The sequence below is a fragment of the Halichoeres trimaculatus genome, unplaced genomic scaffold, assembly GCF_033239565.1.
Source record: "Halichoeres trimaculatus isolate MK-OKI-2021-1 unplaced genomic scaffold, fHalTri1.1 fHalTri1_scaffold_9, whole genome shotgun sequence".
Lineage (NCBI taxonomy): Eukaryota > Metazoa > Chordata > Actinopteri > Labriformes > Labridae > Halichoeres > Halichoeres trimaculatus.
In genome coordinates, this window is record NW_027437188.1 from 27,432,888 (window position 1) to 27,448,630 (window position 15,743).

The 15,743-nt window shown below is 39.5% G+C and overlaps 1 protein-coding gene across 1 annotated transcript; it reads left to right on the top strand.

Moving 5' to 3' along the window:
• Nucleotides 1-969: 969 nt before the first annotated feature.
• On the top strand, nt 970-7,629 carry ywhag2 (3-monooxygenase/tryptophan 5-monooxygenase activation protein, gamma polypeptide 2). The gene is made up of 2 exons (XM_074679459.1): nt 970-1,216; nt 4,296-7,629. Exons 1-2 carry the CDS (start codon nt 1,130-1,132, stop codon nt 4,950-4,952), a joined length of 744 nt encoding a protein of 247 aa, XP_074535560.1. The 5' UTR covers nt 970-1,129; the 3' UTR covers nt 4,953-7,629.
• The last annotated feature ends 8,114 nt before the right edge of the window (nt 7,630-15,743 follow it).

Below are 15,743 nucleotides of genomic sequence, written 5' to 3' on the forward strand. Positions count from 1 at the left end.
TCAAAGGATTCTTTATCATTGTGAGATAGGGCTGTTTTCACCATATGTGTATATAACTCCATGATAAATGGTTGAATTGCTTTGCCAAACAATACAAGACAAGGTCATCATAATTTCTGACAGATGTAAAAGTACGATCCAGATCCTGGCAATATTCTGGATACTAAGATCCAGAATATGAAATATGTACTGGGTCATCACAATTTTCAACACAGTCAGGTAACAAATTATCATACAAACCTGCAACTAACACCAAATTGTGACAGACAGTCTGCTGAAAGGGAGTATAACATTAAAGTAGGACTAAAGTGTTGCGTGACAATCACAATATGCTAGACTGCTTTTCTAGTTTGTTATTTTTCCTGCTTATATATTTGAGTTATACTGAAACTATGGGTTACACCTGATTAGGGATGTGGCAGATTAACTGACAGGTGGATGCCATTTGCCCAGCATTAATGGTAAGGCCTCAACTCCACCTCTTTATCTGTTTCTAGCATTTCCAGTAAGGCATCCGTTGTTTTCGGGCTTCGTAACTCCTCTTAAAAAACGAATGAGTGGGGCTACATCCATATTTTATACACAGCGTTGAATAACAGGACTGATCCACATACTGTTGTTTGGAGAAAAATCAGTGCCATGAAATTTCACCCTCTCCAAGCACCCACCTCGATGAGCTTGATACACCTCATCCCATCATCAGTCTGTACATCTCTTTGCCCCCAAAGGACTCCACTTCCCACAAGGCATTTGGTCCAGCTGCTCCTATCCATCCACCCATCCCTTCTAAGCCTGGCCCCTCTGCTTCCCCTGTATGGAGTGTTACATCATTGGCACAGACTCCCACCTTTCTGAGTGATGACGCAGCCGAGGGAGAGAGTGCGAGGAGGAGGAGGAGGAAGAAGAGGAGGAGGAGGGGGAGGAAAAAAGAGGGAGGAGGAGGGGTGAGGGAGGGGAGAGAGGAGAGGGTGTCCCGTCTGCGCGGAGCACAGACAGACAGCAGGGAACAGCTGCAGCGTTAGGTTCGCGTAGGATTTCACTGCATTGCGATTTAAAAATATCAATCATTTCATCCCCAAAACCCCGAGTAGAGCAGCTCGACAAAAAGCAACCAAACCTCGTTTAAAAAATGGTCGATCGCGAGCAGCTGGTGCAGAAAGCCAGGCTGGCTGAACAGGCTGAGAGATATGATGATATGGCAGCTGCTATGAAATCGGTAAGTCCATTCAAACACACACACACTGGATTGAAATGATCTACATGTATGTGGATGTTTTACCGCTGCCCTCTGTGCGTAATGGCGCTCCCAAAACCTTGACTGTGTTGGCTGTAAATCTGGTGTCACACCGGCTGTATACCACTGCACAACAAGTCGAAACCAAAGAAAATCGCGTTTTAATATCTGTGTTGTCTTGTCGCCAATTCATCCACAGCTCGTTGCCATTTTCTCCCCGTGTCGACTCCAAATCGTCTCCTCATTGGGCGGTGCCTTTCTGTCAGCCGTACCGCTCAATGAGGAGAAATTACAATGAAATGCACACAGGCCTGAGCTTCATCTCTCCTTTAATGACAGCCTAATGTCATATACCCTCTTCTCGGGTTACATCTGCTGCTTTTTGTCTCCCCTTCTACCTCCAACCCCACCTTCTCCTCCATTATGCCAAATTTCATAAAAGCTGCTGCTGCTGGAAGCCATGTGAGGTTGCTCGGAAAAAGCCCATCTACTGCTCCTGCTCCCCTCCTCCTCTCCTCCTCCCTTTTCATCCTCTTTTTCCTCTCTTCGTCGTCACGTATATTTTGAAGATTTACAAAATTCTCTCGTTTCTGTCCTTTAAAAAAAGGCTTGGATTTACTTCTGAATAATTGTGCTTCATAGAAAATAGAAAATGCTGCAAAAAACAAGAGCCCTCAAAGTGCTCTTTCCTCTAAACAAACGTAGGAGGCAGTAGAATCTCTCTAGAATATTCTTTGTCATATTGCAGTGTAGCAATATGATCATATTTGTAGGCTTTATTTTCTCATCTTGTTCTTGGTGTGTTCATGTGCTCTCCTGTGTCAGATATTCACAGAAATTTTGAGCATTTTGACTTGAAATGATGAGATTCAGGGTTAAAGATGTGATGTAAAGAAGAGGACATGGCTGGCCTTGTCTTGTGTGAGCTTTCTAAGCTTTCACTGGCCTCTGTTGAGGACAAAGCCTTTGTCTGCTTTTTCTTTTTTTTCCCCCTAATCTGTCCTGAAATTCTGGGAGGTGAATTCAGTAATGGGTTAAAAAAAAACTGCTGTGTCACACCAGCTCATACTGGAACCAAAAGCACCCTGGGAGACTTATCCGGGGCCCGTGTGACACCTCACATATAGATTAAAGTCGTCGTCATGCGTGCTTTAAAGCGAGGAACATTTGGTCTTACGTTCCTAGGGGGGAGATGGAGGGAGATCGTTTGTCATCGAGGGTTTCTGGTTGCAAGAGGTGGGATAATGTGTGTGTGTGTGTGTGTGTGTGTGTGTGTGTGTGTGTGTGTGTGTGTGTGTGTGTGTATGTATGTGTGTGTGTGTAGGGAGGGATTCCTTTCCCTTTAAACAATCTGCCATGTCAGTGCGGTCCAAACTGGGCCCTTTTGCAGGGGTGTGTACTCTCACTCTCTAATCAAAGGGAATCCCTAGCCCATTGCATCAAGAAATGACAATGACAGCTAAATGAAATATGTATTTATATCCTTAAAGTGGTGCAGCTTCCATTAAAAAGATAAGACATCTTAAAATGATCTTAGCTTTTTGAGTACTCATTTTGAGACACAGGTAGGAAATCAACACATTTAGCCCTAAAATATATTAAAAATGATCAATTTCCAGCTCAGCCCTTGATTGATTGGTTATTTTAGGTCTCTGTCTGAATTTAGAACCTAAGACACTGAATTCCTATCATTTCCGATGCATTGTCTGCTTTTTTTAACCACACTCGTGCATCTGTCGTCCTGTCAGCATGGTGCTAAGCTTTCCAAGCATCACTGCACTTTTCAGCGGTGACCTAAAAACAACAGTCGAGTCTCGATAAACAGAAATCTGCCTAATTGGAACTTCGACTTCCTGCATGTGTGTCCCAGCACAAAGCAGAGAGAAGGTGCCTCCACCTCTGTGTGTGTGTGAAAGTGTGATGCCGGTGATCCTGCGCCATCTTTGTGCTCCTCTCACCGAGCAGAAAAGGTCAAACCTGTGAGGTAAAATATGTTTGCACATCAAGGAGGACTTTTTCAGATGAGATGTAGTGTTAGGTATTATGAAAGCTGAGTAAGTCTTTTTCTCTTTTTTTGTTGTCGTTTTATTTTTAAAATTTAAGGCTCAGTCACTCATGGTGCAGTTATTGATCTGACAGAAGCCATCTTCCAACACAAGCTTGCCTTTCCTATCAAATAACTGTGAGTGAAGTGGTCTTTTTATAGCAGCACAGTCTGAACCAGTTATCAAACTGATCTGTCAGAGTCTAAATTTAACAGAGGAGCTCAGTGTGATGTCACTGCGTGGCGTTTTAAGACAGGTAAAAAGGTCAGCTGGAGCCAGAGAGAAGGTCACTGGGACACGCGAAACGCCTGTGCCAGTGATGGTTTTCACTTACGGTGCAGCTGCCTCTGAAGGGCTCGTGGGAACATTTTAGCCATCTCCGGTCCTCATCTCACCCCCACCTCCTCCTCCCTCCCCACCTTTCCTTACACCACCCCCCACTGCTGATGACTATCTTGAATATTTCTCTCACAAACCAGCAATAGCAGTCCATGTGGCAGCTGGAGCTACTGGTGAAAATGAATGGATTGGCATTGTAAAAAGACAGTATTGTAACGATTGGATCGGACCAATGTATTAATCATAACTGCCACTGTTTGCAGTTTTACAGAGCAGATTGTTGATCTCTGTTTTTCTGTGGCCTTTTTATGCCATCACCTCACATTAAGCAAAAAAAAAAACAGAGTAGAAATAAGATTCTGAATAGTCCCAATCTAAGGTCATTACAGTCCATGGTCACCACATTTCTTTTCAGCTCCCTTAAATTGCTTCCATTCTCCAGTCAAACAGTCCAAAACCAAAAGATGTTCTTCCCCCAATGATTTAAAACAAAGATAAGTAGGAAATTCGCACTTTTGAGAACCAGAAAATGATTCGGCCTCAGAGCTGCCAGCTCTTCAGTTTTGCCAGACTCTCTTGGATGACACGTCCTTGTACTCTTATTTGTATAATGTTTATGCATCTGATGCTGTTGATGAAAACTGATGACTAAACAGTCCTTTCCCTCCTTCTTCCAGGTAACAGAGCTGAACGAGGCCTTGTCCAATGAGGAAAGGAACCTCTTGTCTGTTGCCTACAAGAACGTGGTGGGGGCCCGCCGCTCCTCCTGGAGGGTGATCTCCAGCATTGAGCAGAAGACCTCGGCCGACGGCAATGAGAAGAAGATTGAGATGGTGCGAGCTTACCGGGAGAAGATTGAGAAGGAGCTGGAGGCCGTGTGCCAGGATGTGCTCAACCTTCTGGACAACTTCCTGATCAAGAACTGCAGCGAGACGCAGCACGAGAGCAAAGTGTTCTACCTGAAGATGAAGGGTGACTACTACCGGTACCTGGCTGAGGTGGCCACGGGGGAGAAGAGGGCCACGGTGGTGGAGTCGTCGGAGAAGGCTTACAACGAGGCCCATGAGATCAGCAAAGAGCACATGCAGCCCACTCACCCCATCCGCCTGGGCTTAGCTCTCAACTACTCAGTGTTTTACTACGAGATCCAGAACGCCCCGGAGCAGGCCTGTCATCTGGCCAAGACCGCCTTCGACGACGCCATCGCCGAGCTCGACACCCTCAACGAGGACTCCTACAAAGACTCCACTCTCATCATGCAGCTGCTCCGAGACAACTTGACACTGTGGACAAGTGACCAGCAGGATGACGAGGGAGGGGAGGGCAACAACTAAAGAGAAACCACACTACAAAAAATATATGAAGGGCCGGTGGACTTTGGCAGCCGCTTTTGCCGATGATACTACCGCAGCAGCAGTTCTTTATTTTTCCATGTGTTAAAAGAAAAGAATCAAAAGAGAGGTGAGAGTGGAGGTTAAATCTTAGTTTAAATATATATAGAAATATATATACAGTTGAAAGGGGCCTCCGTCTTCTTGATTTTCTCTTTGACATTTGCCAAAACCACTGATATGTCAGTCAATCAGCCTGAAGTGGTTGTTGTTGGATTGAAATGGCAGCCTCACACTGGCATAGGAACTGATCTTGTTCTGTCAAGATAAGCTGCTTAGTTAGGTTTTTGCGTGATAAGAGATGCATTTGAGTCACTTGAGAGAGAAAATGCTTGAATGGGAATGCCTCACGAAAACTAGTTTGCATTGGTTCCAGTGGTAGTCTAAAACTGAGAAACGGGCCCTGAAAGCTATCGATCATAATCCGACAAAGAGAAACTTTGATGCTGATTAGTCCCCCCTGTCAAAAAAAAAAAAAAAAAGAGTAGAGGATGAATTTTATTAGAGTTAAAATGAGGTTGGATGGAAAACAAACAGATCCTCTACCTTCTGCTTTAATCGTATTTGGCATCTCACAGATTAGTCTGTTGAGTCACTGGAACCATAGATTCTTTTGGAGGTGAAGATTATAAACGGCAGAGACTTAACGATATTAAACAAAACAAAACAAAAAGAAAAAGACAAAAAAAATAAATAAAAGCAGCTTCAGAGTTTGTGGTTTACTTCTGTGTTTGTTTTATTAAATGCACTTGCCTACTATACTGTTTCTTCAGTGTAAGATGATGACAACAATAATATCGATTATTCAATATTGTGCATGCTGGTGATGTATTTATATACAGTAGCTTGACTTTATTAACTTATACTGTGGGTGTTAAGTATTCATATGATTGAGAAAAACAGGCTTTGTCAGATGTTGATTTCTAATTTCTAATTTATTTTTTGTTATGGTTTTTTGATTTGCTATACCAAAATGGTGATCGTAAAAATTGACCTGAAATGGGCGTTGCTATAGTGACATGCAATATGTGTATTTAATTTGTTAATGAAAGAAAAAAAAGGAAGATAAAAAACTCACCGGTGATCACTTAATCTTACCAGCTGGTGTTTGTCACATTGAAGTATGATTATGATATTCTTTGAACAGTATTTAAGTACATTTTTTTCTGTCATGCTATCCAGTTTTAATAATGGTGAATTTTTCAGGCTCAATGTTTCTGTTATGAAGTCACAAACATGGACCATATTTTATTTCTGACAGTATACATTTCTGTTTGTTTGTTTGTTTTTATACATTTTAGCTGTTCCTGAGTGACAAAATATCTTGAATGTGAGTCATTATGTAGCAGTTGCACAAGAACCGAAATAATAGCTATGATAATAAAAAAGAATATGACTAAATTATACATGCACCATGTCCGTGGTGGTCTAGTGTATTGTTGTATCGTCACCCATGAAAGAGAGTTTTGTTTTAAAGGGAAGCTCATTTCACAGGACAAAATGTTTGCTTTGTTTTGTGCTCAGAGTACAGTACGTGCTTTCTTTTGGTGCCTGTTTTATGATTTAAAAAATGCCTCGTTTGCAAAGTAACCTTTACAACAAAAAAAGAGGAAAAATATCTGCCAGTATTTGAAAAAAACTTACAAGCATGTGTACAAGATGTAATGATTATCCTTCAATGGCTCCTCACTTTTATGTGTGTACTGCTCTTTGTACAGCACATAGACATGAATATTCAACACTTATGCACAAATAGAGTTGTAGGGGAAACGAGTCACAAGAATTGGTTGTTGATTAACCAGAATCCACGTCTACAGAACAAACTTTAGACACTTTGAAGCTGCTTAAGAGCACAGAAAGCTGCTGAACAGATTTACCTTCATACATGTGCTGCTAGTTATTCTATATATAGATTAAAACATTAATATATTCATACAGATGGCACTTTTTAGGACTTTTATTTTTCATCTCACATGTGATGGCTTAAGAAAGAGAGAAAAACCAAAAGCCTTAAGGTCAGTCACACACAACCTCCTTCATGTACGCCAATTATGTCACCGACATGAGTCAGCCTCCATGAGCTTACACTGTATGCCACAGCTGCTTTGATTTATTTTTAACGTAGTATAAAGTTGATGGTCCTGAAGGCTCGCTAGAATAAAGCATGTAACGCTGATGCCACTCCGCACAGCTGCTCACACAGATATTAGGACAAAGTCGGATTTACACTCTGATTTATTTGAGTTATGTGTGTGTTTAGGGAACTGAATTTCTTTTGAATATTTTGAAAAAAGAAAAAAAAAAGCCATGTCAGGGGATTTTCACTCATTGCCAAGAATACATGCATTGTGTTCCTTTTCAATTAATATGGTTTTCACTGTGCTTTGTGTTTTTAAGTTTTCACAGACTTGGATGTCAATCCTGAACATACAAACACAAGAAAGGAGGAGTAACAGTTAGATTTTAAAAAGGAATTAGATGCTCACAAGATCTGACCGACTGGAAATTAATAAGCAGGGGTGTGGATAGCTGAAAATGGTTTACAATCTGTATGCTCTGAGGAATTTTTGTTGCCATCTGTTGCCCATTAAAGTTATTTGTTTATTGGTATTATCCTTTACTTTCATTTCTCTCTGTCATTCCCAAAACACCACAGATCATTGCTTTTTATTCTGAGAGTTGATTAGTGAGCAGATTTTAGGTTATGGCCCTAAGCTTCCATACAAGAAGTGAATATGACCTTATGTAACCCCTTAGTGAGCTACATGTCAGGTGTGTGTATGTGTGTGTGTTTGTATCCATATTTTAGATGAGTGTGTTTGTTGTACTGTAAATGCCTACACCACTGCATGTGTTGAGGGTCTGAGGGTGAATGTATGAAATGGAGTCTGTATTAGCTGCAGTGCAGAGACACTGCCAAGTTCGCACCACAGCTACAGTAAGTCATAAATGAGGCCTTATAAAGGTGGATTTGCTAATGATTAACTAAACTAGAGCAGAATTTGAAGATTGTTTGTTCAGATTGTATGATCCCAGCAGAGCAGCTTTATGATTTACTAAAATCCAGCCTCTCAGGATTGATAACAGGGGTATCTGTTCCTATTTTCAACATAAATGCAGTATTTCAGCATCCACATCTGGAGTTAATCTAAGTAATTATGCATTTCTGTGTGTTTCATACAGCGAGTCGAGCTCTCTGATTGAAGCTGAAGTGGCAGGTTGCTGGATCGCCCACCCTCAGACTGCAGCCTCTTGCTGCAGCTTGCTGCACTGAACCTTTCATGAGATGAAATTCTGTGCTTTGAATGCTGCTCCTCGCCAGCCAATCGCTGACAGGCTCACTCTCTGCAGCCACCAATCCCGGTCCTGTTGCTAGGGCTATAATAAGTATCCCACTATTAGCCTGGCTCCTTGCTGCACTGCTCAGACACCTATTGCATCCTGTAAAAAAATGAAAGCTCAAAGCACACAGGAGGCATTAGGATTCAGCACCGAGCTACCTTACAGCCAGTGTTTTAATGCACTGCTACTCTTTCAGGGACATTGGTGTCATCATTGTTGGTAAATATAGGTGACATTATTTATCTGACATGTCGGGGCCTACTGGTGGATACATAATCTAATATATAGGATCTAAGCTACGTTCTAATTTTATTGAAGCCCCTTTTATTGGTTATTTCTGTCAAATTAAAGCAAATACATATTTCTCCAAAATAATGTCAAATTCATGCTGAATACATTAAACTTACATATTCATCCAGACCAAAATAAACAGCATCTTTGGAGAAGGTTGTATGTTTAAGGTCACATCAATAGGGACATAAAACAGGATGTTGTTTTTCTTCACCTCCATGAAATATCTGCCCCCGTCTGATGATCACTTCAGTCCCGTAAAACATTTATGAGCGGATGCCAGCATGACAAGGCAGAAGTGATTATCAAACCGTAGTAATGCCACACAGAAGCAAAAGACTCAAAGGGACAATTTCCAATTGGCCACCAAGATGCCACTTCTACACCGTCTCCTCGGAAAGAGTCTGAAGCCATAAAAAGATCTATAGCTTTGATGATGGATTAAAAATAAACTGTGGAAGCCAGCTGTATTTTAGAGATGAAACAGGTAGGTTTATTTTTGTCCTCTCTGATTTTCAGGAGCTCAAGTGGACAGGTATTTCAGTACATATCCCCAAGATAACAGCTCTAATGAACAAGCTTTTTTACGAACACTTTGTTCTTGTGGAAAGTATCGCTTTTTATTAGGTGGGACATGGATGAAAAGATATACCATTCTCGTTTATGTCTGAACCTAACAGCCAGTTAGCTTAGCTTGACATCAACACAAGAATAGGAGGGGAACTGCTAGCTTAGCTCTGGCCCTCAGGTAACTATAACTATTGTTCATTTTTCATTTTCTGACAGAAGTGGTGGAGACATTCTCTAAATATTCCAGAAATTACCTCTTGATTTCTTTACACTTTATACACACACTGAGTTATTGCTAACTTTAAGTAAGCTTGAGATGTTCTCCAGCAGCATAAGACTTTCTCTTTTGCAACTTTGATCCAAATTGAGATTTTTTTTAGTTAAGTTCATCTCTTTCTTTCTTTTTTTTTTTTTTTTTAACATCAAACTCCTTGTGTTAGGCAGCGCTAGTTGTTTATGGTAACAGAAATGCTAAAGCTATCTATCCAGTGCTTCACCATAAACTATAATATTGTCACAAATAATCTTTTTTTTTACTTAAAACTTTGGTTAAATATAAGGTTAAACTGCTTGAGCTTTAATTAATTTATACACATAGAATGAAGCATTAGCTTATAGCACTGCTTTGGTAGGCCTTAGTCTGAAAACACTGCTAGTTTGGTTACATGACTATGGACTCTTATCTTATTTCAGTCACATAAAGGCTTTTGTAAAATGCTTTCCCCCCACTCTCTTAGTTAGTTTCAGTTTTCAACAACTAAATGCACTAAAAGTTGGGCTACAGCTTTGCATAACTGCTGGCTCTGTTGCTAGAGTACATTTCTGTCTTGTTAGCCTAACAGATGCCTTTCAATAACTCATTCAATTCTTCTTTTTTCTCTTAATTTAAAATTGAATGCACTTGTTTTTGTGCTTTCAAGCGAAACTATGGTAAACAGGGTATTCCTGCTAACATTAGTATGTTAGCATTGTTGCAGGGAGCATGTTAGAAAGCTGAAGCGAGCATTGAGCTTAGTTGGCTGCTGTTCTCAGTAAGCTAGCTGAACATGACTGCTAGCATTTGTGTCTTGTATCAGTATTTACTTGTACTTACAGCTCTTTAAGATTATTTTCTTAAAAATATTACATCAGACATAATGTTAAAACTCACAACAATGTCTTGGCTTTGTTGCTGTCCATTTATTGACTTCCTTTGTTAACTCTTCACTGAGCGCAGCATCTCTTGCTGTTTACAGCTGCACTAAAAGGCGTTTAACCTCCTGTGGCTCAGGCTGCTCACAGTCATTGTCGAGCCATTTATCATCAGCCAAACCACATGGTTGTCACGTCTAGTTTTGGGGCCTTAGGACAGGAATGACAGCTCTGTGAACTGGACATAGGATGACAGCTGCTGGAAAACAAACAGCCCCAAGTTTCACACACATGTATTGAGCCTGAATGATTCCCCCCTCAGAAAATTTTGTCTGGTTATAGGACAGAGTAAATGACAACAGATTGCTGTGTGTGTTGGGAGGCTCAGAGTGAAAGATGGCAGCTTTCAACCAATCAGATGTAAAGTTTTAGCTTTAGGCTACACTTTTCTAAGTGCAGAAACCAAATAGGAAGAGATTATATCCCAGGGCCCAGGTACTGATGAAACAAACAAGACACAAAAGATTTTGAAAAGTTCATGATGTGACTCAACGTGATCTGAACCTCAAAGATGCAAAGAAGATAATAGCTGTACAGCTCCAGAAATATCAGCCCATTAGAGGGAGGGAAAAAGAGAGAAAAGAGGGATGGAGGGAAAAGAGGGGACCAGTGTAGAAGCAAAGAACAGAGACAGATCTATAAATAGGCCTCCCTGAAGCCTGTGAGTAGACAGTGAGTAGACCAGAGACATCAATGTGACAGCCTCTCTACCATAGAGAATATCCGCCTCTGTATGGATGGTGAGAGTTCATATCTTTGGTTAAGAGGGTATGATTCATCAGATTTACCCCTCTGCTGAGCAAACACCTTACATGACATAAAATTACATGGGTACATCAAACAATCAGCTCAGATTTTTTTTTCTTAAAGTTCAATCCACTGCCTTATTTTTTCACAGTTTATGTTATGATAGGACAAACTGTGCTGCTGACTCTTTCTGGCACAAAGACAGCTGTTATGCATGACTGCTGCAAAATGAATTATTCAAGATAACATTTAGACTTTGTATTATTTATCAAAAAGTGCCACAACATTCAGCTGAAGGTTTTAAGAGACTATTTTTAGAGAGCACTTGTCCCAAAACATTGCAGGATACATTGCATCTGATAGGTGGTGGGAAAGTATCATCATATCAGTTTTTAGAGAGGTCCTTCTTTGCAGAAAATGAAAGCTCTCCATGTAGGTGCATCAGTGCTGTCATTTAAATAAACTAACAAAAAATTGCTTCCACCTAATAATACTGAAGGCGATTATTCATAACTACAGAAGCTTTTGTGATGAACTGAAGTTTTAAAAGGTGAGTCTAAAATTAAGTTCTCTCCACCTCCTCCCTCTGTTATCGCAGTTATGTCACTCTTCATGTGCTTTCACGGCGTCCCAATGCAGGAGTCACAGTCACACCACGTTCTCAAACAAAATAACGTCATCATCACAAAAATAACAAAAGTGTGCTCATACTTACTGCTTAATTTTTTATGGGATGTGTTTAATTACATAACTCAGAATCTAATGTGATTCCCTGTTGTTGAAAATAAACTTTGGGCATAAAATCTTTCTTTAAGTGAGGATCCTCTGCAAAGCAACACCAGATTACTGAAGCTTTCCACGGTGTAGTATTTCAGGCTTTCAATTTCAGCAAAATAAAAAGAAAATTGTTATCAACTGTCTCCTTCTTGATCATGAAGTAAGTTAGTGGTAAGTACAGATCCAGAGCAAAGTTGTGCCCAATTGTGTTGACTTATGTTAATACTCATCCACAACCCAGCTAGGGTAACCATCTGATGATATAAAACATTTTCACAGACAAAAACCCCAAGCTTAATTTCTAAAGTTAACTTCCACTTTCTTGACAATGGCCACACAAGACAGTCAACAAGAGAAACAATATTATATTATACGTAAGTATTAATATCGAGCTACATTAGCAAAGTTAGCTACAGGAGCTATATTGGCAGTTAAATCAACAAAACACGTTAGCAAGCTAATGGTAGGTTAGCAAGGTTAGAAAGCTGACGTAGCTAATGGTTGATTGACAAGCTAATGCCTGGCTAGTAGTTAAGCAAGCTAATGCTTAACTAACTACTAAGCTAAGATGCATCATAATGAGGTACGATAAAACAAGATGTAAAGAGATGAGATGTAATAAGATGCCACATCTCATTCCGTTGCATCTCATTATGTCGCATGACAATAATTGCATCTTATTACAACATATCTCATTACATCTCATTATATAGCATCTCTTTACATCTCGTTCTGAGATACAAAAGGATGTTACGGATGAATCAAGTGTGCCTATTTGGGCAGCTGTAGCTCATGTGGTAGATTTATCGTCTTTCATTGGGAAGGTTGAGGGTTTGATTCCAGTTCCTACAGTCACATTGTGCGCAAATGTGGTGTGGAAGGGTAAAGAGATCAGAAGTGTCAAGTGCTTTGAGTGCCTGTACACTTCAATTATTGTTTGCAATAACTGCTTACTTTTCAGTGAGTGAGACTTTCTGTCTCACCCTCATTTCTAAGCTCTAATTAAAACTTTTTAGATCAAACAGTGCAATGTCAATTTGTAAATTTTAAAACTGGTCTAGAATTTAGTGGACCACCACCGAAAGTAGTAGTTTGCCACTGCTGCCCTTTACCACCACTATTTGGCTGATTGCCTGAATATTATCTTTATCTCTATAATGGGTAATTTACCAATGTGTGCAAAATAAATAAATAAAATAAAATAAATCAAAGCTAAAATATAATAATTGTTGTTGTATTGTTGTTGTATATTCAGCAAAGCAGAAAAAGAAACAAACCACAACTTTTTTCTGATTAAAAAAATAGCGATTATTTTTGTGGTTGTATGTTATTCTGAATTAATTCATCAAGCTGCTTTTCTATGTAAGAAAGTATTAAAGTGTCCAACATCACTTGAGTTAGGCTGTTCCTCTCTGGTCCGTACTTCTAGGTATTGACCGCTGGCCTGACCTCTGGCTCAGTGAGAGCACTGTCACTGTTTTATTTTATGTCCTTTTTTTGCATCTGGCCAGTCATGCTTTGTTTCACAATTAGCTCCTCAGGTGCCAAGTGTTTGACAAATTATACCCTCCAGTGTTTATGGGTCTGCCTGATGTCTGAGCAGGTGACTCATTATGAATGTGGGCACAGGGGATTCCCAACAGTGCTGTGAAAAAAAACCTTCTCTCTCTGCTTTGCAACCCTGAGGGGATGTACAGTTCAGCTAACAGCAGATCAGAGACAGAGAAGGTTAGAGTTGGGGGTGTTGATGTTTAACGGGGAGCTGGATCTGTCTGAAGGGGTAAATGTGGCGTTGTGACAAGCAAGTAGCTGGTGAACACAAAGAGCTAAGTCTCAATATTGAGCCGAGTATCTGCTGCTGGGTCTGGATGTGGAAACTGAAGGAGTCTGGGACCTGACAATGAAACAAACTTTCCCCTGCCTATCCTCCAAACAATTACACCACAGTCACAGACCAAAAATAAACGCATAATTTGAACTTAAACACACAGAAACAGAGTGGAATAGAAAAGGGTGGATGAAACCATAGCATTGCTGTCAGGCAGTGTGCTGAGGAAAAAGAGCAGTCATACAGTGAAGTTACTACTCTGTATGAGCGCAGTATTGTGCTGTTGCATGGCAACAGTTTCCACAGAAATCTTTGCTCAGAAACACTCCTCTTTGGTCTTCACATAACTGCAATGGCAGAAAAATAGGCTGACTGCAGGAATACAAATGGCTTCATGAACTGTTTTAGCCTGCAGTGGCTTTAGAGCTGGTTTTGTTATATTCTAACACATTAACAGAGAGGTTATCTGAGAAAATGTAAGATACCTATAATAACCTAGGTTTAGACAATTATATAATCTTTAACATTTTAAGGATATTTGGATGTTTGCTGAATGTGCACAACAGCAGCTTCTTTACAATATGTCTTCAAATGAACAGATGAAAGCAGAAAAATATCACCAGTAGGCTATTGTCTTCTGTCGAATTCTACTCCAACTAGAAGCACTCTTGAATTTTGTCATTGTCTAGTTTAATTTGATTTAGCTCAGTTTATCTTAGATCAGCTTTCATAACATTAAGACGAGACAGAAAAGAAGGTAGAACAGCTTCCTGGCTCTGCTCAAATGTAAGAATTATAACAGCGATTATGTTGTTAGTAGCTAACTTGTTATTTACTAATGGTTTATTTCTGTGGATATGACCATCAGATAAGATATCTGAATCTAACTGTGTTGTGTTGATTTTTCTTGTGAATCAAGAACTTGATCTTGATAAAAGTTGCATCTTCCTGATTTCAGCTAACTTCATACATTTTTGTTTATGCTTCTTTCTATTATTCAACACTTATTTTCAATGGAAAACTTAAAAGCAATCCCTCTTTTTGATCTCCAGGATGTTCAGCATTCTATAAACGTTTTCCAAATCAAGTATACGCTGGCCAAAAGAGTCATAAAGCAATATTTGAAAATCACAACCCATACTAAATTATCCATTAAAATGACCATATGTTGTAGTATGGTGTGTGTTTAATATGACTATAACTTTGTTTTATGTTGTGAATTATTTTACAGCATGTTATAATATCTTTTTCAGTGCAATAAGAAGAAAACAGTCAAAGCAGTGTAGCTTGTAATGTTTCTGTTTTTTCTCCAACACTCGAGCTGTGTTTTTGCTGTTTCAGAACTACCTGGTAAAATGTTAAGTCAAATACAACACAATGCTACCCTCTACTGGTGTACATAATAAAGTGCATGTATTGGTGAAAGTTTTTTAAAATAGACCCAGGTATGATCCTTTTAATTAGGGTAATTTTGCAGGGCTTCTTTACAGATTCCTGTAGATCAGCGGTGTGTCCTTAAATATGTGTCAGTAATATTGCTAAAAATAATCAAGGCCTCCCTTTTAAAAAAAGCAGTATTGTTGTTGAATGTTTTAGATTCAGTGTATCAAAGCTCTGATGGTGCTGTTAAGTAACAGATCCTCATTCAAAGCCAGTGTTTAGAACTTTTATTTTCTTCAACCTCTGTAGGAAAATGTAAAAATATCTTCTTTATAGAGCTTATTTACATTTTTAACAATCCAAAGTAAATGAATCATATGCCAAGACATGCCGCTTCTTACTCGTATACAAAACAAAATTGTAAACAGAGTGAAAAATATAACACCTAACCTAACCCTGTGGTCATTTTACACATTTGATGCAGTATTTAGTCACTCATATTCAAAATTTCAAATATCAATATTGCAAATCTATCACATTCTTGTCATGTATTTAAGGAGAATAGAATTGCAACATTAGAAGAGAGAAATAGGAAAGAAAATAAGATA